We start from the raw sequence: 27,631 nt of genomic DNA, 5'->3' as shown, positions 1-27,631 counted from the left end.
GCATTCACCCCTACGTCCCTGAGTCAGAATACATTCACCCCTACGTCCCTGAGTCAGAATGAATTCACCCCTACGTCCCCGAGTCAGAATGAATTCACCCCTACGTCCCTGAGTCAGAATACATTCACCCCTACGTCCCTGAGTCAGAATGCATTTTCCCCTACATCCCCGAGTCAGAATGAATTCACCCCTACGTCCCCGCGTCAGAATGAATTCACCCCTACGTCCCTGAGTCAGAATACATTCACCCCTACGTCCCTGAGTCAGAATACATTCACCCCTACGTCCCCGAGTCAGAATGAATTCACCCCTACGTCCCCGGGTCAGAATGCATTTTCCCCTACGTCCCCGCTTCAGAATGAATTCACCCCTACGTCCCTGAGTCAGAATGCATTCACCCCTACGTCCCCGAGTCAGAATACATTCACCCCTACGTCCCCGGGTCAGAATGCATTTTCCCCTACGTCCCCGGGTCAGAATGAATTCACCCCTCCGTCCCCGGGTCAAAATTCATTCACCCCTACGTCCCTGGGTCAGAATGCTTTCACCCCTCCGTCCCCGAGTCTGTAGAGAATGCAATCATGTTCAGAGAGCTACTAGTTGCAACCATCCTGTACCACCTGAGAATGTTCAGGTGACGATTAGAAGCGGGGAAAGAAGTTCCCTGTTTGCGACATTATGTAGAGTGTTGTGCGTATTTTTGTTTACCTGCCTACAGCAAAGGTATCAATAAGCTTGAAATAGTGCTGAGAAAATCCAGAACGATGTTGCCGAGACCTGTGGACCTGAATGATAGGCATTGTTAAAGGATTTTTATTGTCACATATACCAAGTTACAGTGAAAAGCTTGTCTTGCACACCATTGGTACAGATCAAATCACACAGGTCAGTGAGGCCGAATAAGGAAAAGCAGCAACAATGCAGAATAAAGTGTAAATGCTATTGGAAACGTGCAGTGCTGGTAATTGATAAAGTGCAAGGTCACAACCAGGTAGATTGTGAGGCCAAAAACCAAGAATTCAGCTTAGTAAACACAAAGTGCACTGCAGTTGCTGTGGTCAAATCAAGACGGACAAAAAAGCTGGATGAACTCAGCAGGTCGGGCAGCATCCGTTGAAAGGAGCAGTCAACGTTTCGGGTCGAGACCCTTCGTCAGGACTCAAGAATACCGCTTGTTGCCCAAGAAGTCCGCTCGAGAGTCTGGTGACAGCTGTCCTTGGGCCTGGTGTACGTGCTTTCGAGCTTTTGTGTCTTCCCCTGATGGGAGAGAATGCCCAGGGTGTGTGTGGTCTTTGATAATGTTGACTACTGCGCCGGTGGGACTTCCAGGCAGAGTCTGTGGAGAGGGGGCTGGTCCCTGTGATGTGCTGAGCCCTGCCCACAACTCTCTGGTTACCTGCAGAGCAGCTGCTGTGCCAAGCCGTTACAGAGGGAATGCAAAATTGGTAGAATAAGTTATGGTTTAATTCCCTGGAATTGAGGGAGAACTTAGAGGGTATAGAGTGAATGCAATCTGACTTTTCCCCTCAGGCTGGGTGAGACTACAACTGAGAGGTTAAAGGTGAAAGGTGAAATATTTAAAGGGCATCTGAGGGATGGTCCAAGTGTGAGTGTGCTCGCAGCAGAAATAGATGGAGGAAAATGTTCCGGGCTCAGCCGAAGCCCAAAGCCGGCACAGATTAGATTGTCTCCTCCTTCCCTGGCCTTCCCCTCCCATATCCATAACTTTACTGACACCAGCTATTTGCTGAATTTGGTACAATAATTGACTCAAAGAGGTTTACAGTGCAAAATGTATAACTCAAGCTTACTGTGATTTCTCAATCAGGTGATCCACTGCCCTTCGCACCTGGCTGCAAAGTTCCTGTGCAACTCTGACAGGGTGGGCCTTGGAAAGTCAACTTCCTTTTGTAGAGTTAGCATTTAAAGATAAGGGGGCGACCCATTTAAAGTGGAGAGATGAGGCAAAATAATCTCTTTTCTCAGAGACACTTTGGAACTCTCTCCCTGAGAGGGCAGGGGAGGCAGAGGCTTTGAATATTTTTTGGGCAGGTTTGGTTAACTGAAAAATTACATTTCTGCAGGGAGATGGAATATGTCCTTGCGGCTAGGGTCAGTCAGGTTACACAGGGGTGTAATTTCTTGTTTTGCTGTGGCAGTACACGAAAGGCATAAAAATTATTCTGTTACGGAAATAATTAGTGCAAAAGAAGAATCAGAAAATAGTGTCCATGGGTTCAGGGAATGTTCAGAAAGCTGATGGTGAAGGTGGAGAAGTTGTTCATAAAACACTGAGGGTGGGTCTTCAAGCTCCTGTATCTCCTCCCCGAGAAGAGGGGATATTGCAGATGGAGAGGGTCCTTATTGACGGATGCCTCCTTTTTGAGGCGTCGCCCCTTGACGATGTCCTTGGTGGGCTGTGCCCGTGATGGAGCTGGCCGAGTCTCCAACCCTCGGCATTCTCCTTCGATCCTGCACATTGGAACCTCCATAGCAGGAGGTGAGACAGCCGGTCTCGACGGTACATCTGTCGAAATCTGCAAGTCTTTGGCGACTCACCAGATTTCCTTGACCTCCTTGGAACTAGAGCCACTGATGTGCCTTTGTCATGAATGCATCAATATGTTGGGTGGATCCTCTGAGCTGTGAACAGTGAAGCTGCTCACCCTTCCCACCACTGACCCGCAGAATAGTATTAAAATGGGGGCTAACTAGAGGGGCTGAATGACCTACACCGTTTCCTAACGTGTACGTGCAGCTGCACATCTGATTGAAGGAGGGAGTCAGCAAACAATCATATCATCGTAATGTCTTCCGTCTGCGTTTTGACCGTAGGCAGCAAGATTATGTCTGATGGATGAGACACAGTGGTTAAACTTAAACTGAACTAAATAGAGTTAGTCAGACGTATGATTGTAGCCAAAGGACAACATAGCAATGAAGTTGCGCCCATTGATGTGCACTTTGATGATAATTGGAGCAAAATGCTGTGAAAGAAATTAAATTTAAATGTGATCAGTTGTCGTATAAGTCTTGTGTGTATATATAGCGACCGTCAGAGCCCCAGGTTTAAAAGGCAGACCTGACACAAAACCAATCCAGTTCTCATAGGGACAATTATTTTAAAACTTGGGCTTTGTGTTTCGATATATTTTCTGGGTGAACAAAGAAACAGGATATTCAACTAAGACAAGTTCCACTCAGACTGCCCGTAAATGATATTTGGTCATACACATTGGTAGAAGAAATAAATGTGCAGACTTTTTTCTAAATGGAGAGAAAATCCAAAAATCTGATATAGGAAGGGACTTGTGAGTTCTTGTGCAGAACACCCTGAAGGTTAACTTGCAGGTTGAATCAGTGGTGAGGAAGGCAAATGTCATGTTAGCATTCATTTCAAGAGGTCTAGAATACAAGAGCAGGGATGTGATGCTGAAGCTTTATAAGGCACTGGTGAGGCCTCACCTTGAGTATCGTGAACAGCTTTGGGCTCCTCATCTAAGAAAAGATGTGCTGGAATTGGAGAGGGTACAGAGGAGGTTCACAAGGATGATTCCAGGAATGAAAGGGTTATCATATGAGGAACGCTTGATGGCTCTGGGTCTGTACTCGCTGGAATTCAGGATGAGGGGGATTTCATTGAAACCTTTTGAATGTTGCAAGGCCTAGACAGAGTAGATGTGGAAAGGATGTTTTCCATAGTGGGAGAGTCCAGGACAAGAGGGCACAGCTGCAGGGTAGAGGGTCGTCCATTTAAAACAGAGATGCGGAGGAATTTCTTTAGTCAGTGGGAGGTGAATTTGTGGGATTAGCAGAGGCAGCCAGGTGATTGGGTGTATTTAAGGCAGAGCTTGATAGGTTTTTGATTGGATATGGCATCAAAGGTTACAGGGAGAAGGCTGAAGAGAAGAGCTGAGAGGGGGATAAAGAGAATCAACCATGATTGAATGGTGGAGCAAACTTGATGGGCCAAATGGCCTAGTTCTGTTCCTATGTCTTATGCTGTAGTGGTCTTATAGTCTTATAAATGCAACTCCAGTACTTTCAAACCCAGGTGTTGCCAGCTCACCTGCCAGATTCTGTAACACAGTTGTGGGCATCATGTAAGCGTGGCAGTTTGTGTAATGTTTTACATCGCCAGTGACCCTGGTTCGATTCCCGCTGCTGTCTATAAGGAGTTTGTACGTTCCCCCCATGACCGTGTGGGTTTCCTCCGGGTGCTGTGGTTTCCTCCCACATTCCAAAGGCATAGGGGTTGGTAGGTTAATTGGTCACATGGGTGTAACTGGGCGCTGTGGGCTGAAAGCCTGTTACTGTGCTGGATCTCCAGGTAATAAAAATAAAATAATCCCAAGCAACTTCTCTCTCAGCAAAGCGACATCAGCCACAGGAGGTGTCATCGCCATCAAAGTGAAGTGCTTCAGCTCTTTGTCTTGCAGCACTCTGTTCCCATGGCGACAGTGACTCATAATAGGGAACAGTTGGACTTGCTGCTTCCAGTGGAATGGGATGCTCCGTTCAAGTGGAGTACGATGCCCCAGTGTCGAGTCTGGAATATTTCACGTTAATGCCACAGCCCATTCCTGTGAGGAAGGTTGCGTAATGAGTGTGGAGCTGCAAATGTGACTGTGGTGCCAACACCTCAGGGACGGGCTGATCGTATAGCCCTAAGTCTCAAGCATTTTTCCACGTTTGACCAGTTATCCCTGCCATGGGAGAAGTGCTCCAGACTGATAATCTGTTTGTCAACAGTCTGATGTTGATGGATTATCGACTGCTTTGGAAAGGATTCACCCTCACGAACTAGAGTCTGAGAGCTGATCTAATGTACAGATGGTGATGGGCATAGATGGAGTGAAAGCACATCATATCTTGTTCAGGGAGGAGGTACTAAAATCAAAAAGGCAGAGGTTTAAGACCAGAGGCGAGAGATTTTAAACGAACATCGGGGGCAGCTTCTTGACGCAGAGGATGGTGCGTATATGGAATGAGCTGCTAGAAATAGTGGCTGAAATGGGCACATTTAGATAAATAACTGGACAGGGGAGCTTCTGAGGGATATGGGCAAATGTCGGCAGATAGTACCAGCTCAGTGGACAACACCAGCAAGCTGGGCTGCAGGGCCTGTTTTGATGAGGTATCACTCTGTGCCTATTACCCCAAGTTACATCCTCCCGGGGCTGGTTCTCTGACCTGTGGTGGGGATGAGGAAGGCCTAGGCATCGGGTGTGAGGACTGGAATGCCATGTGACGGTTGCGCAAAATGTGGGTTAGTCCCACACCTTCTGCGTGCATTTGTGGTCACCGTACCATGGGACGAATGTGATCAAACTAGAGATTGTTGCAAGAATGTTGCCTGGATCAGGGGGTTGATTATGAGGAAAAGTGGGATAGGCTTTCTCCCTGGAGTGAAGCAGGATGGGGATGCCAGCTGGTGTCTGTTTCCTATTGTAGGGAAGGTAAAACTAGAGGACAGAGTTTAGAGGAAGCTAGCTTAAAGAGGATTTGAAGAAATAATTTGACCCAAGATTTAATCTCCCTGGTTTGTTTCTTTGACTCAAGTTATAATCTCCCTGGATTGTCTCCCAGATCTGGCATTTAATCTCCGTGGACGAGTTCTCTAAACAGGAAACTACCTCTCTGGTTCTCCAGTCGCAGTTGAGATCACTGATTGAGCGAACCTCACACGAGACCTCCTGCTGTGACCCACCACACACTCCTGCCCTCAATCTGTGCCCCACATGCAGTGCTCTCCATTTACAAATGGAACAGGAGCAGAGCCTTTGTCACCCGTTGATTAATCTTGTCAGTAAAACAGACTTCTGCCTCATCTGCTGTGTTTTTATAACTAGAGCCTTGAAGGTAAATGAAATCAAAGGAACTGTGTGGTTCATTTCCCTGTGATCGGTCTCTGGGGTTGCATTTGGCAGGGTTCTGAAGATTTATCTTCAACCCCTGAGAATTATTTTCAACTGAAAACTCTCCTGGAGACTGGTGACTCAGTGGATATTGTGTACTTGGATTTTTGGGAGACTGGGAATGAAAGGATTAAGGTATGATGAATGTTTGATGGCTGTTGTCCTGCAGTTGTTGAAGTTTAGACGACTGTGGGTATATTTAAAGCAGAGGTTGATGGGTTCTTGATTAGTAAGGATGTGAAAGGTTACGGGGAGAAGGCAGGAGAATGGGGTTGAGAGGGATAGTAAATCAGCCATGATAGAATGTTGGAGCAGACTCTTTGGGCTGAATGGTCTAATTCTGCTGGGTATCTTATAGTTTTATGGATTGACCCTTGAACTCTGCAGAGATTGTTCACGGATGTTGCACTGTTTACTAGCAAGGCCTCAAACTCCCATGGACTGTCGCGAGCAAAGATTTTCACTGTGGTACTGCAAAGAGAATTTGCGGCCATCTGCTGAAACGTCGAGGCAGCTGCTACGTATCTCACGATGTGACGTTATTGTCTTTCTCATTTCACTAACGTTTGACTATCTCTTCTCAATAAACAAAGGCAAAACATAGAAATATCCGCCATCTGTCAGTACACCTCTGCGGACATCCGGAAGGCATTCGAAGGGCCGTACAAGGAAGATCAGAGATCTCCACAGAGGTGGTCAAAATACACGAACACACTCCCAGAGCCACGCCCAGGATCGGTAAGACCACTCGATAGGTAAATGTGACTTTTTGGGGTCTTTGAGTTGTTCTATAGCCCAGAGAACATTTGTCCTATGCTCAGTGGCCCCATCTACAAAACAGGAAGCAATGACTTGCCTAGGTTTTTCCAACAACACCTGCCAAGCCCACAACTACAAGGGCAGCAGGAACATGTGATATCCCCTCCAGGTTACACACGGTGCTGAGTTGGAAATACGTTGTCACTGAGTCCACATTCTGCACTCCCTCAACATGAGTGACCGTTCAGCCAGAGGATAGCAGCTGTTCAAGGGCCGCTCACCACGCTCATCACTCAAGGACGGAGATGGATTGTCAAGGCCAGCCTACATCCAAAAGCAAGTCCATCAAGCACTGCTAGCATCCCTCAGCAGAGAGCAAGGTCCCACAAATGTGAACAAGGTGTACTGGTGTACAAGGTTTACTTTGATGATATTGGGTAAGACATGATGACAGGATATTAGGGGAAGAGTGAATGAGTGATTTCACTGTCTGAACTAACATTTATCCTACAATAACTAATTAAAACAGATTGTTTTGTTGTTATTCCATTGGTGTTTGTGGGCTGGGACTTCCCTCTGTTTGATTGGCTGCTGGGTTTCCTATATAGTAACAACAATCATGCTTCCATCATCGTTGGGCGTCTGTGAATGCTTTGGACTGTCACAAAAGATGCGATGTAAATGCTAGTCTTTGTATTGTTCTTCATGAAGAACCATTAATGAGTGTAGATTGGTGATGTTGGAAGGAGAAAGGGAGGTGGGCAGACCTTACTCAGCCCTACGCTGATCTACATACTTCTGCTCTGCGTGACAGTGCATCACAGATGAATTTCGGGAAGCCGGAATCATGACGTCACGTGATCTGCCGGACCCCGTACTGGACTTCGTGAAAAGGCATCCACTGATGGATGAAGAGGTCAGACCTGTGGGAGGCCGCCCACTCTTCACTAAGAAGCAAGTGAACTACACAAAGATCGTAGTGGACACGGTCACAGCACTGGATGGTGAACAGTACAACGTCATGTTCATTGGCACAGGTGGGTGTTGTGACGGCAGCCACACTCCCGTCCTAACTCAATTTGTTGTGTAATTGGCCTTGCCTCAATGTTGCCCATTTAGGACCACGATAGACATTTGGAGTGCTGTTCTCAGTGGGTTGCCAAGGGCAACAGGCCTCATCCACCGAGCAACACACACAAAATGCAGAAGGAATTCTGTAAGTCCGGCAGAAGGGAATCAACAGTCGATGTTTCCAGCCGGGCCCCTCACGAGCCCTGGAAAGGAAGGGAGAGGGGGGAGGTGAAGCTGGCAGGTGATAGGTGAAGCCAGGTGAGGGGAAACTAGGGGGTGATTGGTGAAAGTGGTAAAGGGCTGAAGGAAGAATCTCATAAGACCATTAGATATCGGAGCAGGATTAGGCCATTTGGCCCATCATGTCTGCTCTGTCATTTCATCATGGCTGATCCCTGCCTTCTCCCTGTATCCTTTCTTGACCAAACAAGAATCTATCAACCTCTGTCTTAAATATACATGAAGACTTGGCTTCCACAACTGCCTGTGGCAAAGAATTCCGCAGATTCACAATTCTCTGGCTAAAGAAATTCTTCTTCATCTCCATTCTAAAAGAACAGCCCTCTTTTCTGAGACTGTGTCCTCTGGTCTTAGACCTCTCACCATAGGAAACATCCTCTCCACATCCACTCTATCAAGGCCTTTCACCATTTGATAGGTTTCAATGAGGGCACCCCTGATTCTTCTGAATTCTAGTGAATACAGGCCCAGAGCCATCAAATGCTCTTCATATGACAAGCTATTCAATCCTGGAATCATTTTCGTGAGCCTCCTTTGAACCCTCTCCAGTTTCAGTACTTCCTTTCTAAGATAAGGGGCCCAAACCTGCTCACAATGCTTCAAGTGAGGCCTCACCAATACTTTATAAGGTTTCAATATTACATTCTTGTACTGTCACCCACCCACCTTTCCCCTCACCTGCCAGTTTGTATTCCTTTCCCACCTCTTTTCTCTGCCTTCTGCCCCCTTCCTTTCCAGTCCTGAAGGTCTCCACCCATCTATAGATGCTGCCTGGTTCCTCCTCATTTTGTGTGTGTTGCTCTGGATTTCCAGTGTCCACAGGATCCCTTGTGTTATCCTTTTCCACTGAGATGGTAAAACTCTCGGAAAGTTAAGCAAAGTAGATGAGATAAAGCAGACAGTTCTACTAAACCTCAGCTGCCCCCTCACACCCAACACAGGCAAAATAAATCCAATCAACTGGTTGGTCATCTAGTTTGTGGGATCTTCCTGTCTGCAAGTTTCGCTGTGTATTGAGCTCCCTGCATTTGTAAACCACTCACTGCAGACCAGCTGCTAAACCACATCCAACCCCATTGACCATCTCTGTCCTTGTTGTAGAGTCACAGTATGGACAAGGCCCTTCAGCTCATCAAGTTCAGACTGACCATCAAGCATCCATTTACACTAATATACTGTGTGCCCTGGTGCACTCTGATCATATCTCCAATTTCTACAAAAATATTTTAAGATCACATCCTGGTCCTGGTCTCTCTCCTCACCTCCCAATTATTTCTGTAAGCTTCTCCAGAGTATCTCCCAGTCTTGGTCCTCCTGAGTCCGGCATGATACACCCACCTCGGAATCTGTCTCACCTTCAGTTAGAGCAACCCTAATCTCCTCCGGTTCTTTTCCCAAGGAGCTCAAACCTGAGTCCTCTGGTTAACAAGCTTCCTTCCAGGGGAAATTTCCTCTCAAAGCCCTTCATACTTCCTAAATCCTCCATCAAGTCTCCCCACAGATCTGTCTCTGCCCGCAAGGTGAGCTATCCCAGCTTCTCTTCCATCTCAACCCAGATGTGGTGGCACAATGGACATCATCTTGAGATCTGCCCCAGAGATTTGAGTTCAAATCCCACCAGGTCTGTGGGAGAATTTGAATCTGACGAACTGACAAAGTGAAATGAGAATAAGATGCTTGTAATTCAGGATTAGTGACCATGAACATTTTGGACTGTTGGAAAACCCACTCGAAGGAAAAGTTCCACCGCGACACATTCTGGCTGACATGTGACTCTTGACCTTCCAATGACCCCTCAATTCTTTTTTTATTGATTTTTATATGCATTTCTACAATTACTATGACAAAAATCCAACAGCAAATTAAGATTAATACAGTGCAAGATAGGCATACAATTATATAGTTCAAAACAATGATGAAAAAGCACCCAAAGTAAAATCATGTAAAGTTAATATCCTCCCCCCTGCAGAAAAAAAAACTCCAGACCAACCACCGCAAGATGTAAGAAAGATTAGTCAGAACATTCAAACCCCCAAACTGTAAATGAGAATACAAAGAATAATAATGCCCACTACCAAAAAAAAGCTGTAAGTAAGTGACTGAAAAAAAAGACTTAATCTAAAGAGGAATTATGAAAGTATTCAAGAAAAGGTCCCCACACCTTACGAAACTTTATGTCCGAATTGAGAAGTGAAGTGAACTTTTTCAAGGTCGACCCCTCAATTCGGGATTGGACAATAAACCACTTCCCCTGAAGAGGTTCTTAAACAAAAGATGACCCACTTGACCATGTTCGAAGGCCTGATGTAAATATTTATCTCACTGACCACTGGAAGGAATGACTCAGCATTCCAGTCACATTATTCAGGATCGTATGTAGGGGACGGATTGTCATTCCGCCTGCTTTACTCTGTATTTGTTCCAAAAGTGTTACTGAGCAGGAAGGGAATTGTCTGTAGATCTCCAACGTGACGGGGATGTCTCTTGTTTTAAAGATAACGGCTGGATCCACAAAGTGGTGAATTCTGGGGCCAGCACACACATCGTTGAGGAGATCCGGCTGTACAAGGACCTACAGCCTGTGGAAAGCCTGGTGTTAGCCAGAACCCAGGTACGGCCTCACTGTATTACCTATGAACAACTGTAAGTGGCTACAGACACACTGATCTCACAATAGACAGACAAATGTGACAGGTTGACGATGAGAAGGGATAATGGAGTTCTGTAACAGCAGGATGACCAGTGATGTCACTCTACTACCCAAGCAGTAGATGGACCGATAACCATCCCACTTCACATCCCCATAGCTCCACGCAAACTGCGGCTCAGTGAGTAGAACTTTGGCTTTGGAGTCAGAAGGTGGTGAGTTCAAATCCTACCAGGTCCATTACAGAAATCCAGGCCGACATCTCAAGGGGTTGCAGCAATGACGTAGGCGGCATCCTTCAAGTAAGACGTCAACTCAGCTCCTGTGACCTGTTTCATCAAACGGCTGGGGTCTTGATCACAGTCTATACAGAGAGTGACTAGACTTGGAACATAGAACAGTACAGGAACAGCCTCCTAGCCCAAAATGTTGTGTAGAACTAAGTTAGCTAGTAATTAAATAACTGACTAAACTAATCCCTTCTGCCTACCCATTCTCTGCTTCAAGTTGCTTTGTCATCTGTAACCATTCTGGGAGTCCTGAGGTGGTGCAAGGTTATATGTAAGTGCAATCTTTCTCTCAGCATTCCCAGATGAGAGGTTTGTGTCTCTAAGATCCAAGCTTCATGGCCTGACTGAAGGGAAGGTTTGGCAAGCCACTGGTTGTGATGGTAACCACTTAATGTGAGCTTGATATGTTGGGAAGCTCAGTGAGATTCTGGGCAGAGGAAGACAGAACCTTTTCTCATGGTTTGTCTTCTGTTGTGAGCCTAGATAGTGAGTGGCATCTGTCTGTTTGTTCAACAGGTCCAAAACCCATCCTGTCTCTCACCCATACTTCCTCCTGCCAGGGTGGGTAGTGAGCGAGAGTTACTAGGCCTCCATCTATCTCACCTTCTGGACCCAGGGCACAGGAGACCATGCCTTGAGGCTGCTCCCACTGAGCCTTCAGACCGACCCCATGGGTGTCAGGCAGAACAGCTACAGAGCCGCAACAAGCTACATGATACAGCATGGAAACAGGCCATTCAGCCCACCGCATCAATGCTGGCCATCAAGTACCAACACTTCTGTCCCCGTTTGCCAGCATGTGGTCTGTAACCCTCTATACCTTGCCAATTCGAGTGTCCTTCTGTACTCTAGGCTTTTCACTGTACCATGCAAGCAATTTACGTTATTAACTGTGTGGGGGTACCTACCTCCACTACCCACCTCCCACTGCTTTCCAGATGTGAACCACTCTCCGGGTGTAAGAGTATTTCCTGAGGACTCCTCTAAAGTGGATACACTGAGTTTATTTATTTCGAGGTTCTACACAGAGTAGGTGCTTCCAGTTCCTCGGGCTGCACTGCCCAGCAAAACCACCCCCCTATTTAACCCTAGCTTAATCATGGGACAGTTTACAATGACCAGTTAGCCTACTAACCGGTGTGTCATTGGACTGTGGGAGGAAACCAGAGCACCCAGAGGATACCCACACATTCTGCGGAGATGACGTACAGATTCCTGACAGATCATCAGAATTGAGCTGAGGACTCTGACGCCCTGTGCTGTGTATCGCTATGCTACAATGGTGCCCAGGACTCCCACCCCTTACCCTGGACCTACGCTGTCCACTTTTCTGCCACAAGGGACAAGTTCCAACTATCCACCCTTTCTGTAATGTTGTCTTCCTCGGTAATGCCTCCACCTCGGTAATGCCTCCTCTGCAGCAAGGAAAAGAATCCCAGCACGTCCTGTCCCTCCTCACAGCTCAGGCAACGTCCCGGTGAATCTCCTCTCCAGCCTCTGCAGTGCGTCCATGGGTGTAGAGTCCCAGACTGAACACAGGACGGTCACTGTGGTCTAACCTGGGTTTTATAACCTCCCTGTTCCCACATTCTGTGCCTGGTTAATGAAGGCAAGTTATCCAACCCCCTTCTTCACAACTATCGGTGTTGCTCCTTTGCTGGTTAAATGACAGGAATGGGTCAAACCACCCAGCCTGGTGTGTTTGCTGCACCAAAGACAAACAGCTGGAAGAAATCGGTGGGTCAGGCAGCATCTGTGGAAGCAGAAGGTGTAAGTTAACATTTCAGATCGAGACTGCATCGGAACAGAGTCTAACTCAGTCCTGATGTGGGATATCGACCTGAAACATTGACCACCCCTTTGTCTCCCAAGATGCTGCCCAGCTTTCTACGTTCTTCCATTAGCTTGTTCTTTGTTTCAGATTCCAGCATCTACAGTGTCTTGCCTCGCCCCGTCTATTACTCACCATTGTGGTGACCACGCATTCTGCACAAAACAATGACGTAACTTTTCAGTGACCTGCTTTCATTACAGGGGACCCTGTTCGTTGGATCGCAGAGTGGGGTGACTCAGCTCCCCGTGTCCAATTGTCACATCTACAAAAACTGTTGGGATTGTGTCCTGGCTCGAGATCCTTACTGCGGTTGGGATCACAGTGTTTGCCAGGATATTCGAACGCAGAAGAACAGGTACCGTCACTGCCCTGTGTTATGATGAAAGAATGTGTCCCCTAATCACGCAGATGATTGACACTTGCTTTTGGGTGCAGGGGTTTTGGTACCTCCTTGCAAGGAAAGATGGGAAAAAATTATGAAGTAAGATTTCTGGGTTCAGAACTCCATTAGAACATAGAACAGTACATCACAGGACTAGGCCATTCAGCCCACGTTGTCTGTGCTAAATATTTATGTGTCTTTCTGAGTCCTCTGAAATGCTACCGTCATTTCTGTTTCCACCTGTACCCATGGCAACATATTCTAGGTACCGAGCACCCTCTATAACCATATAACAATTACAGCATGGAAACAGGCCATCTCGGCTCTTCTAGTCCATGCCGAACGCTTACTCTCACCTAGTCCCACCGACCTGCACTCAGCCCATAACCCTCAATTCCTTTCCTGTCCATATACCTATCCAATTTTACTTGCCTATGTAAAGAAACATCCCACACCTCTGCCTTAAACTTTCCTCCTCTCACCTTAAATGTATTTCTGCTAGTATTTGACATTTCTACCCTGGGTTAAAGATTCAACCTACAATACCTCTGCTTCTCCTAATTTTAGAAACTTCTGTGGGTTCCTGAGAAGATGTCAGAAGCAGATTCTCTTGTTGCTTTCTAAAGGGTTCAGAGATTCCTTGAAGAGGGAGAAGTTACAGGGATATGGGGAAAGAACTGGTTTGCATTCTGTGGAAGAGTCTGTTGTTTCACCTTATCACCATGGCCCTGAGATCTGGTGTAACTTGAAAATAAAATCTGGAACAAAATTAGGAAAGATTTTAATAACTGACAGGTTCCCGTCTGTTTAGGCATGAAAAACAAATAGAAAGTGTTGGAAAAAAACTTGCTGATTAAGTGGGTTCTTGTAGAGAAATAAAAACAGAGTGAACTTTGACAAGAATGGAGTTTGGCAAAGGTTCCATCTACTGGAATCATTAATTCACTTTATCTCTTCCCAGTTGCTGACTAGTCTGTTGGGTATTTCCAACATTTCCAGCTCTGATTTCAGATCTTGTCCATTCTTATGTCTGCTATTCAATAGTGCAAAATCTTCCTACTGACTCCAAAGGCACGTTCCTGTCTTGGATAGGAATAATTTTATTAAGCACTTTGAACCCAGTAGTTTTTGGCCAGAGAGGAACAGACAGGCTCTGAAGCCAAGGCCACATCCCCTTGAAGCTAAGCTTTAACTGAGCTGTTACACCCAGATCAAGTGTTCTGGACTGTGTTTGGTTGCCTGAGGGAGCGGAATGAGAATTCCCGAGATATTTGTGTCATTACAAAGGGTTTTTCTTCCTTCCTCTGTCCCAGAAGACAGTGGAATTGCACAGTGGAGGTGAGAGTTAGGATGAGGAGGGATGGAAGAAAGTATATTATTCACAATCCAGCTGTTGCCTTTTCTGCTGACTTTCTCCTGAACCTGACCTCAAACTAAATTTAAAATATTCATCAAAGTACACTACATGTACGTCCCTGTATATGGTGTTGAGATTCATTGTCTTGCAGGCATTGACAGGAAAATATAGAAATACAATAGGATTTATTAAAAACTATAAATAAAGACTAACAAACAAGCAATGTGCAAAAGAAGACAAATTGTGCAAAGAAAAATTAAATACATAATACTGAGAACATGAACTGTTGAATTCTTGAAAGTGAGTCTGTGCCTTGTGGAATGTTTTCAGATTTAGGGTGAGTGAAGTTATCCACACTGGGTCAGGGGCCTGATGTTTGAGGGGTAATAACTGTTCCTGAACCCAATGGTGTGGGACCTGAGGCTCCTGTACCTCCTACCTGATGGATGCAGCGAGAAGGGGCATTCTGTATAACGTATCTGAGTCCAAATGAAGGTTCTTGACCTGAATCATTGACTGACCATTTCCTTCCACAGATGCTGCCCGACCTGCTGAGCTCATCCAGTGATTTGTTTATTTACTCCAAGTCTCTGCAATATCTGGTGTCTCTGGCAGTTTTGTTTACCAGCTGCAGTACTGGGTAGAAATAACAGCTAGCCGAACAAATTTTCACTTCAGCTGTGTAATGTGATGCAGATGTAAACAGGTGTATAAACAGGTCCGTCCTGTGTTCAATGGCACTTTGCCATCATCCAGACAGAGAGTATTAACAGGGCCTCGGTGTGTCTACAGACTGGAATTAGGGGGAAGTTGTTTAACAGGAATTTCTGGTGTGGCAGCCTAGTTTCAGTTTGTGTAGATTCCTGAACTCTTGACTATAGCAACCTGGCTTAGTCTGGTTCAGTTTATTGTCACGTGTCCTGGGGTACAGTGAAAAGCTTGTCTTGCATACTGTTCATACAGATCAAATTGTTACACAGTGCATTGAGGTAGGGCCAGGTAAAGCGATAAAAATACAGACTCCCCTCCCCTCTGCTCTCTACTAGTTGATCTCTTATTCCCACTGATCCTCACTGTTCAAAGTTCAAAGTAAAATTTATAATCACGTCACCACAAGCAATCCCCACTGATCTCCCTCCTGGCACCTGCTACACCTCCCCACTCACCTCCTCTCTCACCACCATTCAGGGCCCCAAACAGTCCTTCCAGGAGAGGCGGCACTTCACCTGTAAGTCTCTCAGGGCCACCTACTGTATCTTGTGTCCCAATGGGCCTCCTCTACTTTGGTGAGACCCAACATACTGTGGATTGGGGGGGCTGCTTTGTCGAACACCTTTACTCCACCCTCAACGGGGAATAGTCACCGGTGGCCAACCATATTAGTTCCACACCCCAATCACGTTCCAACATGTTGGTCTGTGGCCTCCTCTACTGCAGCAATGAGGATACTCCAGCAACACTTATGTTCTGTTAGGGTTACCTCCAGCCTTACGATGGCATGAGCATCTAATTCTCCAACTTCTGGAAGTGACTCTCCGCTCCCCCTTCTCTTACTTCCTATTCCCCATTCCGGCTCCCCTCTTACCCCTTCCTTCTCTTCTCCCTACCTGCCTATATCACCTCCCTGGTGCCTTTCTCCCATGGTTCACTCTTGTCTCCAATCAGATTCCCTTTTCCTTCGGCTATTTATCTTTTCCACCTAACACCTCCCATCTTCTCACTTCATCCCCCCACCCCCCCCCATCACCCTCACCTGGCTTCACCTATCACCTGCCAGCCTGGATTCTTTTACTGTCTCCCCACTTCCTTATTTTGGCTTCTTCCCTCTTCCCTTCCAGTGCTTTTGAAGGGTCTTGGTGAAATTGTCGACTCTTTATTCCTTTCCGTAGATGCTGCCTGATCTGCTGCGCTCCCCCAGCATTTGGTGTGTATACTCAGGATTTCCAGGACCTCTTGAGGCTACAGTAATGCAGAATGAAGTGTAAGAGCCACAGAGAAAGTTCAGTGTAGGTAAACAGCAAAGCACAAGATGATAGCGAGGAAGTTTATGAAGTCGAGACCTTTGTACTGGACAGGCGGTCCATTCAAGATTCTGATGCATTGGCACAGGAGCTGTCCTTCAGCGGGGGAATATGTGCTTTCAGAATTTTGTACCTTTACAGTCTAGGTCAGTAGGGTTGGGAGCTCAAGAAATAGGTTACTGGATCAGACCTCATTTCAAATTCCATCATTGAATTCAAACTAAATGTAAAAATAATTAACATTAAAGAGGTATGAAAATGGCAGACATGAAGCTGTGGGAGTGATTTTTGGCAGCCCCCTTTGGGAAAGATATTCTGCTGTCTTGGCTTTGGTTATGGCTCCAGGATCACAATGATATTGGTGCCTTAGATATGAGAGGGCCCAGCAAGAGAATCAGTCCCTCCAGCCCCTTCTGCCCCTTTCCCTCAGAGTGTTCATTGCTGCCTGTCCTTCCAGGCCCCACATTCTCACCCCTCCCTCGAGTCATAGCATCAAGCAGCATGGAAATAGGCCTTTGACCCAAATGGATCGTACTGTCCTAGATTCCCATCGAAGCCGGTGCCGTTTCCCTGTTTTTAGCCCATATCACTGAGCCTTTGGCCAAAGGCTGGTGATCTGTAGAATTTATTGCTACACACAGCTGCGGACCCCAAGCCAGTAGTTATGGTTAAGGCGAAGGTTGACAGGTTTTTGATTAGTAAGAGTGTCGACGGTAATGGGGAGAAGGAAGGAGAATGGGGTTGAGATAGATAATAAATCAATCATGATGGAATGGCAGAGCAGGCTCGATGGGCTGAATGGCCTAATCCTGTTCTGTGTCTTGTGCCGTTAAGATAGGCACTTTGATATTCATGCATTCATCCTGTATCGGTTGTATCCGTGCGTTTTAAATATCATTAATGTACCTGCCTCAACCACTTCCTCTGCTAACTCATTCCATGGATTCCCCGTCCTCTGGGTGAGTAAGTTGTCCTTCAGGTTCCTGTGAAGTCTGTGCCTCTGGGTAAAAGACCGGGCACATTCAACCTGTCAAAGGCCCTCAGGATTTTGTGCACCTCTGCACAATGACTCCCTCTCCTCCTACGCTCCAACCTGCTCAGGCTCTCTCCACAGCTCAGTCCCAACTTCAGTTCACATCATGGATTGTCTCACCTCATCCCTTAATATCAACTCCCTCAACAAGAAGGCTCAGCAGCACCTCCTCTTCCTAAGGAGATTGAGGCAAAGAAGGCTCCGCCCCCCCCCCCCCCCCCATCTTAACTGCGTTTTACAGGAGAGCGTCCTGACAAGTTGCACTTCCATCTGATATGGGAGCAGCGGATTATCAGTCCAGAAGCCCCAACAAAGGACTGTGAGACCAGCTGAGAGGTGGGGGACTTAAATCAGAAGCACTGTGTACGCAGGGCTCTTAGAATTATTAAGGATCCCACCCATCCATCCAGTATCCTCTTTGACTTTCTACCATCAGGCAGGAGACTTTGCTGCATAAAAACAGGAATGATCAGGACGGGAAACAGTTCCTTCCCCCAGGCCATTAGGCTTCTGAAATTCCTCCTGCATTGTATTCAAAGTGTCACTGATTAATCTATTCCATGCATTACAATATCTAGTTTGTTATTTATGTGTGATTCACCTGTAGATTTTATCCCCACTTTCACAGGTTATCGAGTGTTAGATAGATAGATAGATAGATAGATAGATAGATAGATACTTTATTCATCCCCAAGGGGAAATTCAACATTTTTCCAGTGTCCCAAACACTTATTGTTGTATGTACTATTGTGTTTTACACTCTGGTTCAGAGGAACATCTCATTTCTATATACATTATATGATTATATACATGTTCTGTATATAGTTAAAAGACAATAAATTACTTGACTTGAAGGCCAGCAAGCCAAAGGCCCTCTCATCACTCTCTCTACCTGTCTAGCTGACGTGACAAATCCATTGAAGATATACACTCTCAGGGATTCAGGAACAGCCTTGCTCAGCCAGAAAATTCACAGGCACACAGAATCCGACTGACTGCCTCTCGTAATCCTCCAGTGAGAAAGTCAAACTGCATCAAGTTTGTGCATTCTGGTGACGGATCCGGGAGACGATGAGAACAAGCAGCGACTCAGTTCCTCCTCGTCACCCTTCATCATTAGAGTCCACTAGGGATATTCAGGGTAGTGGGAGATTCAATCTCCAGAGAAAACTTTGTATCAGCCAATTTGCTCCAGAAATCAAAATTCACGTTACGAACAAACGCAGAATTGCTGGATTGACTCGGCAAATCAAGCAGCGTCCGTGGAGAGAGGAACCGGTCAGCACCCATCCTCAGGACAGACTGACTCCCTACAATATTGGTCTGGTTTGGTTTCAGATCCCAGGATTTATTTGTTTCTCAAAATTAAAGTAACTCCCAGAGAAGGAGGGAAAGTACAAGGGATCGGGATCTTTGCTGCACATGCCTCTGGTTCCCTACTCCTGCGACCCGGCTCTACTGGCCCTTGGGAATTTCAGAGGGGAAGTGCAGAGCTTAAAAACGGCCACAGCTGACTCCTCTGTTATTCCTCCCAAAGGGAGGAACTGAAAAGAGACAGGAGTATTGGACAGCTGAGCTTAGAAGCAAAGGACGGAGTCTTAAATTTAGGCCATAAAACCATAAGACAATGGAGCAGAATTGGGCCATTCACCCATGGAGTCTGCTCCATGGTCGATTTATCATCCTTCCCAACCCCATTCTCCTACCTTCTCCCTGTAACCTTTGACACCCTGACTAATCAAGAACCTATTAACCTCCACTTTAAATATACCCAATGACTTTGCCTCCACAGCCATGTGAGTAAATTAGCAGATCCAGTATTCTAAAAAGTAAAAATAACATAGTGAAAGCCATTCAACAGACTCAGTCCATTCAGAAACTGGGAAACACTTCTACATACAGAGGTAACTTTGGAATTTTACAGTAGTTGTTGCTGGGTGGATTGACATTTTAATATCACCAATGTGAACTGACAACGCACCCTTGAATGGCAGAGGACACAGGAGTTTATGACTTCCCCCTGTTCCTCTCCCATTGTGAACCTATGAAGCACCAGGATATGTTTTAACTTTTATCATATATGCACCTTATTATCTGTGTGAATGTTCCTTTATGTGTTACGTGAGTGAGTTATATGTGCTATGTTGTGCACCCTGGTCTGGAGGAAGGTCTCGTTTGACGGTCTATATGTGTGTGGTTGGAAGAATTGGCTTGGAGTTGAACTTATTGCCACATTTACTGAACCACAGTGTGAAACTTTCCTTACATCCCGTCAAGGCTGATCACGCCATACATAAGAACACTGAATTCAGAATTCAGAATCAGTTTTATTATCGCTGACTTAGTAGCCATTTTATTAGGTACACATTAGCCCTGCTCGTTAATGTAAATATCTGATCAGCCAATCATGTGGCAACTCAATGCATAAAGGCAAGCAGACATGCTCATGACGTTCACTTGTTGTTCAGAACAAACATCAGAATAGGGAAACAATGTGATTGAAGAGACTTCGACCGTGGGATGATTGTTGGTGCCAGACGGGGCGGTTTGAGTATCTCAGAAACTGCTGATCTCCTGGGATTTCCACACACAACGTTCTCCGTTATCATTTGACATGGTCAAGAGATTCAGTTGTTATTCATACCAACCATCAAAATGAGGAAGAAATGTGATCTAAATCACTTTAACTGTAGAATGATTGTTGGTGCCAGACGGGGCGGTTTGAGTATCTCAGAAACTGCTGATCTCCTGGGGTTTTCAAGCACACCAGAGTTTATAGGGAATGGTGTGAAAAACAAAATAACATCCAGCGAGCGGCTGTTCTGTGGGTGAAATTGCCTTGTTAATGAGAGAGATCGGAGGAGAATGGCCAGACTGGTTCAAGCTGACAGGAAGGTGACAGTAACTCAGATAACCAAGCGTTACAACTGTAATGCGCAGAAGAGCATCTCTGAATGCCCAATGTGTTGAACCTTGAAGCGGATGGGCTACAGCACCAGAGGGCCACACTGGGTTCCTCTCGTACCTAATAAAGTGGCTACTGAGTGTTTGTCATGAAATTTGGTATTTTGCTGCAGCAGTACAGTGCAATACCCAAAAGTTATAAATTACCATAAGAATCTATACTAAATAAATAGTGCAAAAGAGAGCTAAATGTGTTCATGGGTTTTTTGGTTCAGTCAGAAATGTGATGGCGGAGGTCAGAAGAAGAAATTGCAGAACGGACTGTAGAGTAGCAGTTAAAGAGAAGGCGCAAAGAAGGACCACAACGAGGTAGATTGTGAGGTCAGGGTTCAACTTCGGTGTATGAAATTCACATTCAGCATTTGACAGCAGAGGCACAGCTCTCAGATGCAGGAATTACTAGGTTGGGAGAGCATTCCTGCCACCCACAAAGTTGTTTGGTAAACTTTGATTTAGTTTACATAGGAGCCAAGGTGGTTCCCTTATTTAACATGTTCCAGGAAGAGAAAAAGCAAAAATAATAAACCATTTGCTGAAGACTATAAATGAAAAGTTATGTTTCAGATTGAGCAGAACTTCATTGAGCTGGGAGTGTTCAGATAGTGTGAACGGGCAAGCCATTCCACATTATCCCTGGAGATAGCTTACATCAATATTAACCGATTTAAAAATATATAATTGCAAGTTAATTGTGGCTTTAGAAAAAGCATAGAACACTACAGCTCAGTCCAGGTCCTTCGACCCCCCCCCCCCCCCCCCCCGTGTTGTGCTGACCTTTTAACTTATTCTGAGATCAATCTAAACCTTCCCTCCTACAAAGAGATTCTTTAATGCCCCTAGTATTTTTGCTTCTACCCCCGGCAGGGCGTTCCACGCACTCACCACTCTGTGTGTAAAGAATTCTACCCCTTACTTTATGTACCCGAATAGTTCCTTGGAAAATTATCTACCCTTAATATAATTTGGAATTGATTCTGTATACAAGCTCAGTCCTTCTGTGAGTTAGTCTGTCCCTAGCTCTGCCACCTACAACACTCACCTTGCTGTCCCATCCAGATTCCCCCCCCCCCACATGCCCACTTCCTTACCCCATCATTGACCCATTATCAGGTTGGTTCGTGGCGAGTTTATTTACCAACAATAGTTCTGTTTGGAAGAAGGAACTCAGTAAGTTGGACTGGCTTTGACTGCCCCTCTCTTCCTCTCTCCGTTTGCCCACAATACCAAGGAAGAAGTTCAACCCTTGCTTGGATCGGGATTGGGGCAACTTGTAAACTAGAATAACCACCAGTCCCATTGATGGGGGACTTGAGCTAAGTATGATGGACCCTCTTCTCATTACCACAGTACCGGCCCTTCAGCCCACAAGGTGATGACCCTTTAACCTATTCCAAGCTCAGTCTAACCCTCATACAGCCCTCCATTTGCCATTGCTGCCAACAGGCAGGAGGTACAGGAGCCTGAAGACCCACTCCTCCAGCTTCTTCCCTGCCGCCTTCTGGCTCTGGAACCAACCTGTAATTCTAGCTTCTTCTATATTTGCACTCGCAGTTTTAGTCACATATTGTTTATTGTGAGATGTAAGTTATGTACAGTTTAAGTTCGGTTAAGATTTGTGTTTGTAATGTACTGTGTTGCTGCTGAAGAAGCTAATTATCATGGCATTAATGACTGCGTGTGTATGTACAGTATACCCATGACAACAAACATGAACTTCAACTTGACGAATGGTGCTGCTGTTCAGAGGAAAGGCAGTCTGTCTCTCAATGCCCCTCACCCACCATCACCAGCAGGGAAACCACACCAGTTTCAGCATAGCTTTAGACCATAGAAGCTAGAACGCTGCTGCACAGTACAATGCTGTGGCCTCAATCTAACCCTACACTCCTCGGTAGCCCCCTATTTTCCTGTTGTCCATGTGCCTATCTAAGAGTTTCTTTAATTTACTCCAGTGTATCTGTCTCTACCACTGTTCTTGGCACATCACTCACTGTATAAAAAACTCACCTCTGACTCATCCCCTCCCTCCCCCTTGCTGGGTATCTCTTGACTTCGAGCAGATTTACGCAGCAATGCTGCTCCCAAGGCTCTCAAGACAAGACCTCCGTCATTACGGAACTCCCACTGACAGTGGTGGGGCGACCCTTTGGGCAATGGCCCAGAGAGTATCCCACTTCACAGACGATTGTGGGGTGGGGAGGGGAGGGGGCACAGGATGAGGTTTGGACAATGGCCCAGAGAGTATCCCACTTCACAGACGATTGTGGGGTGGGGAGGGTGCAGAATGAGGTTTGGACAATGGCCCAGAGAGTATCCCACTTCACAGACGATTGTGGGGTGGGGGTGGGTGCAGAATGAGGTTTGGACAATGGCCCAGAGAGTATCCCACTTCACAGACGATTGTGGGGTGGGGAGGGTGCAGAATGAGGTTTGGACAATGGCCCGGAGAGTATCCCACTTCACAGACGATTGTGGGGTGGGGGGGGGGTGCAGAATGAGGTTTGGACAATGGCCCAGAGAGTATCCCACTTCACAGACGATTGTGGGGTGGGGAGGGTGCAGAATGAGGTTTGGACAATGGCCCAGAGAGTATCCCACTTCACAGACGATTGTGGGGTGGGGGGGGGTGCAGAATGAGGTTTGGACAATGGCCCAGAGAGTATCCCACTTCACAGACGATTGTGGGGTGGGGGGGGGGTGCAGAATGAGGTTTGGACAATGGCCCAGAGAGTATCCCACTTCACAGACGATTGTGGGGTGGGGGGGGGTGCAGAATGAGGTTTGGACAATGGCCCAGAGAGTATCCCACTTCACAGACGATTGTGGGGTGGGGGGGGTGCAGAATGAGGTTTGGACAATAGCCCAGAGAGTATCCCACTTCACAGACGATTGTGGGGTGGGGGGGGGGGTGCAGAATGAGGTTTGGACAATGGCCCAGAGAGTATCCCACTTCACAGACGATTGTGGGGTGGGGGGGGTGCAGAATGAGGTTTGAGAGTGACAGATCTCGGGTGAGAGGGGGTACATTGAACTGAAGTGAGCTGAACTGAACACGCCTGGACTCTTCAGATGACTGCAGGTTGGTGTTCACTCATTTTTTGGCCGTTCGCTTGACTTGTCTTTTTTGTGCATTGGGGGCTTGATGTTTTTCTTTGAACGGGTTCCATGGTTTTCTTTGTTCCGTGGCTGTCTGTGGGAAGTCAAATCTCAGGGCTGTGTACTGCATACATTGCTAATCAATGTACTTTGACCAGAGACTGGAGAGGAAAATGGGCAGGCTTAGAGAGAGATGAAGGCAGGAGGGAAGAGAGCATTGGCTCCCATTCAATTTCTTCTAAATGTGAGCATATAGTTGTGACAAACACAAGAGATTCAGCAGATGCCGGAAATTCAGAGCAACACACACAAAATGCCGGAGGAACTCAGCAGGTCAGGCAGCATCTATGGAAATGAATAAACAGTCAATGTTTCGGGCTGTGAACCTTCATCCCAGTTTTCTCTCCTCTTCTTTCCACCACATTTGGCATGAGCACCGGTTTTAAAAATTGTCTGGTGCACTGGTGAATTCAGGTTAAATGCTATCACTGGCTCGCTGATCCTGGGCTGCTCAGGCCCAGTGCATTACCTGTGAATTGTGAAAACTCATTGAAGAGGCAGATAGATATACAGTGAGGAAACAGGCCATTCTGCCCACTGTCTGTACTAACCATCATGTACTCATTTACACTAATCCCACATTATTCTCCCAAACACTCCCCCACTCACAGACAGACAGACAGACAGTCTGTCTCTGTCTGTCTGTCTGTCACTGAGGACAATATACAAAGGCTAGTAAACCTATCGACCCACACGTCCTTGGGAAACGGGAGCATAAACGGGAGGCTGCAGCCTGCGTATTGGTAAATGGGATCGGTACTGACGGCCATGGACAGGGATGTCACAGTGCACTCTGTGACATCAGAGCGTGTCAGAATTCTCGGACAGGACCCTCGCACTGCACCAGGGATCTGTGGTTTTCCCTGGGAAAGAAGAGGCCTCTAATTCTCTGATCCCAAAAGTAAACTTTTAAACATATTGAATCGGAAAAGGGGAGAAGTAAAGGAGACAGGAATATGCTGGTGGAACTCACTCAAAGGGCGATAAACTCATTCAGTCACTCCCAGTGATAGTGATCATGAGTGTGAGCCCCGTTTACCGGTTCCCCATCACTGGGATGAGGGGATGAGGGGGGGGCGGTGTGAAGAGGTAGCTGTGACCTTGTGACTGCCACTGCGCTCTCTACGTGGCAGTGGTGTGGATAGTCCTTTCTGATTCTCTGATCTTGGTGGGGATTCAGCTCCTACACTTGGCTCTAACTTTGTATCCTCTGTTGCAGAACGAATCTGATTCAAGACATTGCGAACGGGAACAGAAGCTGTTTGGACAGCAACCCAAATGGTATGTAGCTGTTTGCTTTCGTGTAATCCGTACCATTGATCATAACAGCCTGTGGTATGTGGGAAGTGCTGTTGCACATCTAGTGGCCTGAGTTTGATCTGGAGATTGTCACTCAGCGTGTCAAGCCTGGCAGAGAATGGGGTGCAGTTTAGCACAGACCTGCCGGGGCAGTTAAAAGAAGCTCACTGAGAAATGGTGGTATGAGGCATGTCATAGGACTGGTATTCAGCAGGAAGGACCAATATGCTCAAAAATGTGCAGACACCTGTTTTTTCAGCAGTTGTTGGAGAAATTACCATCCAACTCTCATCTCCCAGGTACAACTGGATGGTCAAAGGATAGTTCAGAGTCACGAAAAGACCAGACCTGGGGTTCAGATCCCTTCTAATTTGGAAATCAGTTTAAGAAGATAAAAAGAGAGTTTGTGAAGACACCAGGTTATTGTTTAAAATGCAACTGAGTTAGTAGCACCCTTTAGGGCAGTAACCTAGTTGACCTCATTCCATCCGGCTAATAGGTGGCTCCTGTATAGTTGGTCAGAAGTTCCCTTGCATGTAGTGGTTCCCATGAGAGGATGGTTGGAGGATCTTCACAGCAGTAATTGTGAGGTCCAAAGGGAACAGAACAAGTATTTGCAAAACCATGAGGAGTGGGTCTAGCTGGGTGGATGCATAGAACTGGCAAGGATTCAATGTCCCAGCACTCTACCTTGTTGATACCGCAGTGTTCACTTCCTGACCTCCACCAAAACGCTGTATCATGGAGCCCAGCGAATCTATGATCCATTCTGACTTCTCCTGAACCACCTATGGGCATTCCTTTTCTTATCCCCTTGCCATTCCCCAGCACTATCCAGCCTCCAAGTTGCCAACAGCTGCAATTGTTTCTCGAGTGCTGATTGTAGATAGATGCAATTTTAGCCGTGGAAGATCGCTTCTGAATAAGCCCGTGTCTGTGAGGAAACGTGCCTGGGTGGCATTCTCCTTAGTGCAGCTGAAATCCAGGGGACAACTGGCAAACCCCACCAGAGAATCAGAACGAGACCAGGAGCAAGAAGATGGTGCAGGGACGGTGGGCAGGGGAAGGGGCGGCCGCAGGCGGAAGTTGACTGGTCCGCACTGTTCTGTCGATGTGTCTCCCTGCCTTGGTGGTCAGTGGCCTTGATTACAGGGGGTGATCAAGTAGGGCTCCCTTTGTCTACCCAAGCCACATTGTTCAGGTAATGTTTTCTATTACAGTCTGCAGTCTCAGGCCCCCGGTCAGATACAGCCTGCACTGGAAGGAGAGGCTCCCCTGGCAGCGGGACACCATTAGGCATAGATTCCCAGATATGTTGGAGAGTTCTGTGTCCACCAGGGCAGGTTCTAACTGAGCCTGGACAGCAGTGACCGACAGCATTGAACTCCAGACACTCCATGCCCTTGAAGAACATAATTGCAGGCAATACACAACAGTTTCTCCAATGGAATTGGCCTGATTTCCCAGGGCTCCTTAGCAAATTTACATGGATTTAAGTGATGCGTACGGTACACATTCACCAGGTCAAAAGAGGATGGAATCAGAATTCTAGCCATCTGTTCCATCTCCAGCAATGTCTTTCATAATCTCAAAAGCCTGATTAGTTTGCTGCCTTGGCCTTGCTCTCCTTGTTCATTCTGTTGTTAAAACCTTTCATTTCTGGCACCTTGATGTAAACCTCTCTTTTTGCATCCTCTTATTTTTAGTAGGGAAACTGCAACTGCACAGGATGTTCAGTGTGTGGTCTGACCAAGACCCTACACAACCAATGGTTCAATTCAGCACCTTTCAGTAGAATACACTGTGTGCTCTTTATTAAACCATGTATCTCGCTGGGATCATTTGTGTATTGATCTTCCAAAGTTCCTTTGCTCCTCAATCCTCATTTTCCAAGTATACAGATGTTTTTTGTAACCAAATGTAAACTTCACACTTGGCCTCCAGAAGTGTCCAACTTTGGGCCAGTAATGGAAGAGCATTCATTGGTGCTAAGGTGAATTGTGCCCGGCACAACTTCCTGTTGGATGTATTTTCAACCAGAGGTGATTGTGTAACCAACTGCCAAGAGTTCCTATTTATGGCATGCACCTAAATTTGACAACTTGCAAAATGACGTCTTCCTGTGGACCTGGGTGGCTCCTGGTTGGAATGCAACAACAAAATGTCTTGGTTCCTGTCTGTCCTCTCAGACGGACCTGAGGGCACAGTTTTAACAGTAGAGAGGCTCTGTGCTGTACCTTGGGTTGATACCCGCTGACTATCATATTGTTCCGTCTGTGAGGTCACTGTGGGCAGCTTGGCTCTATTGACTCCGAGGGTTTGGAACGTGAGACGGGTAAAGTTAAGGGCTGTTACCGAAGAAAATTATTTCTCTCCTCCCCCTCCCCCCCAAGAATGAAGGTCAAATTTGTTGTATGCACAGGTACAATGAAAAACGGACTCTCTGCATGAAATTGTGGAGAGTTTTGGATGCAGTTTACCAGCCTCCCCACTAAGACTGTCTGTCTCAGTAAAGCAGCCAGCCTAATCGAAGACCCCAGCTATCCCAGACATTCTCCCTTCTCACCTCCCCCATCGGAAATAAGGTACAAAAGCCTGAAAGCACATACCACCAGGTTTGAGGACAGATTCCACCCCACTGTTATCACGCACTCGAACGG

General features: G+C 46.5%; 1 protein-coding gene across 5 annotated transcripts in view; it reads left to right on the top strand.

The window, feature by feature from the left end:
• Positions 1-27,631, top strand: part of LOC132379315 (semaphorin-4G-like) — a 232,914-nt gene that overhangs the window by 130,784 nt on the left and 74,499 nt on the right. For all 5 annotated transcript variants that reach the window (XR_009507385.1, XR_009507384.1, XR_009507383.1 and 2 more), the window contains exons 9-13: positions 6,512-6,656; positions 7,492-7,714; positions 10,484-10,599; positions 12,960-13,114; positions 24,892-24,953. Coding sequence is in view for 1 of the 5 variants with exons in the window: in XM_059947021.1 (XP_059803004.1) it covers positions 6,512-6,656; positions 7,492-7,714; positions 10,484-10,599; positions 12,960-13,114; positions 24,892-24,953 (701 nt within the window). In the remaining 4 variants the exon portion in view is untranslated. The remainder of the gene's footprint in view (positions 1-6,511; positions 6,657-7,491; positions 7,715-10,483; positions 10,600-12,959; positions 13,115-24,891; positions 24,954-27,631) is intronic.

Source organism: Hypanus sabinus, chromosome 22 (genome assembly GCF_030144855.1).
Source record: "Hypanus sabinus isolate sHypSab1 chromosome 22, sHypSab1.hap1, whole genome shotgun sequence".
In the NCBI taxonomy this organism is placed as follows: Eukaryota; Metazoa; Chordata; class Chondrichthyes; order Myliobatiformes; family Dasyatidae; genus Hypanus; species Hypanus sabinus.
The sequence above is the reverse complement of the archived record's forward strand: the minus strand, read 5'-3'. Positions and strand labels throughout refer to the sequence as shown.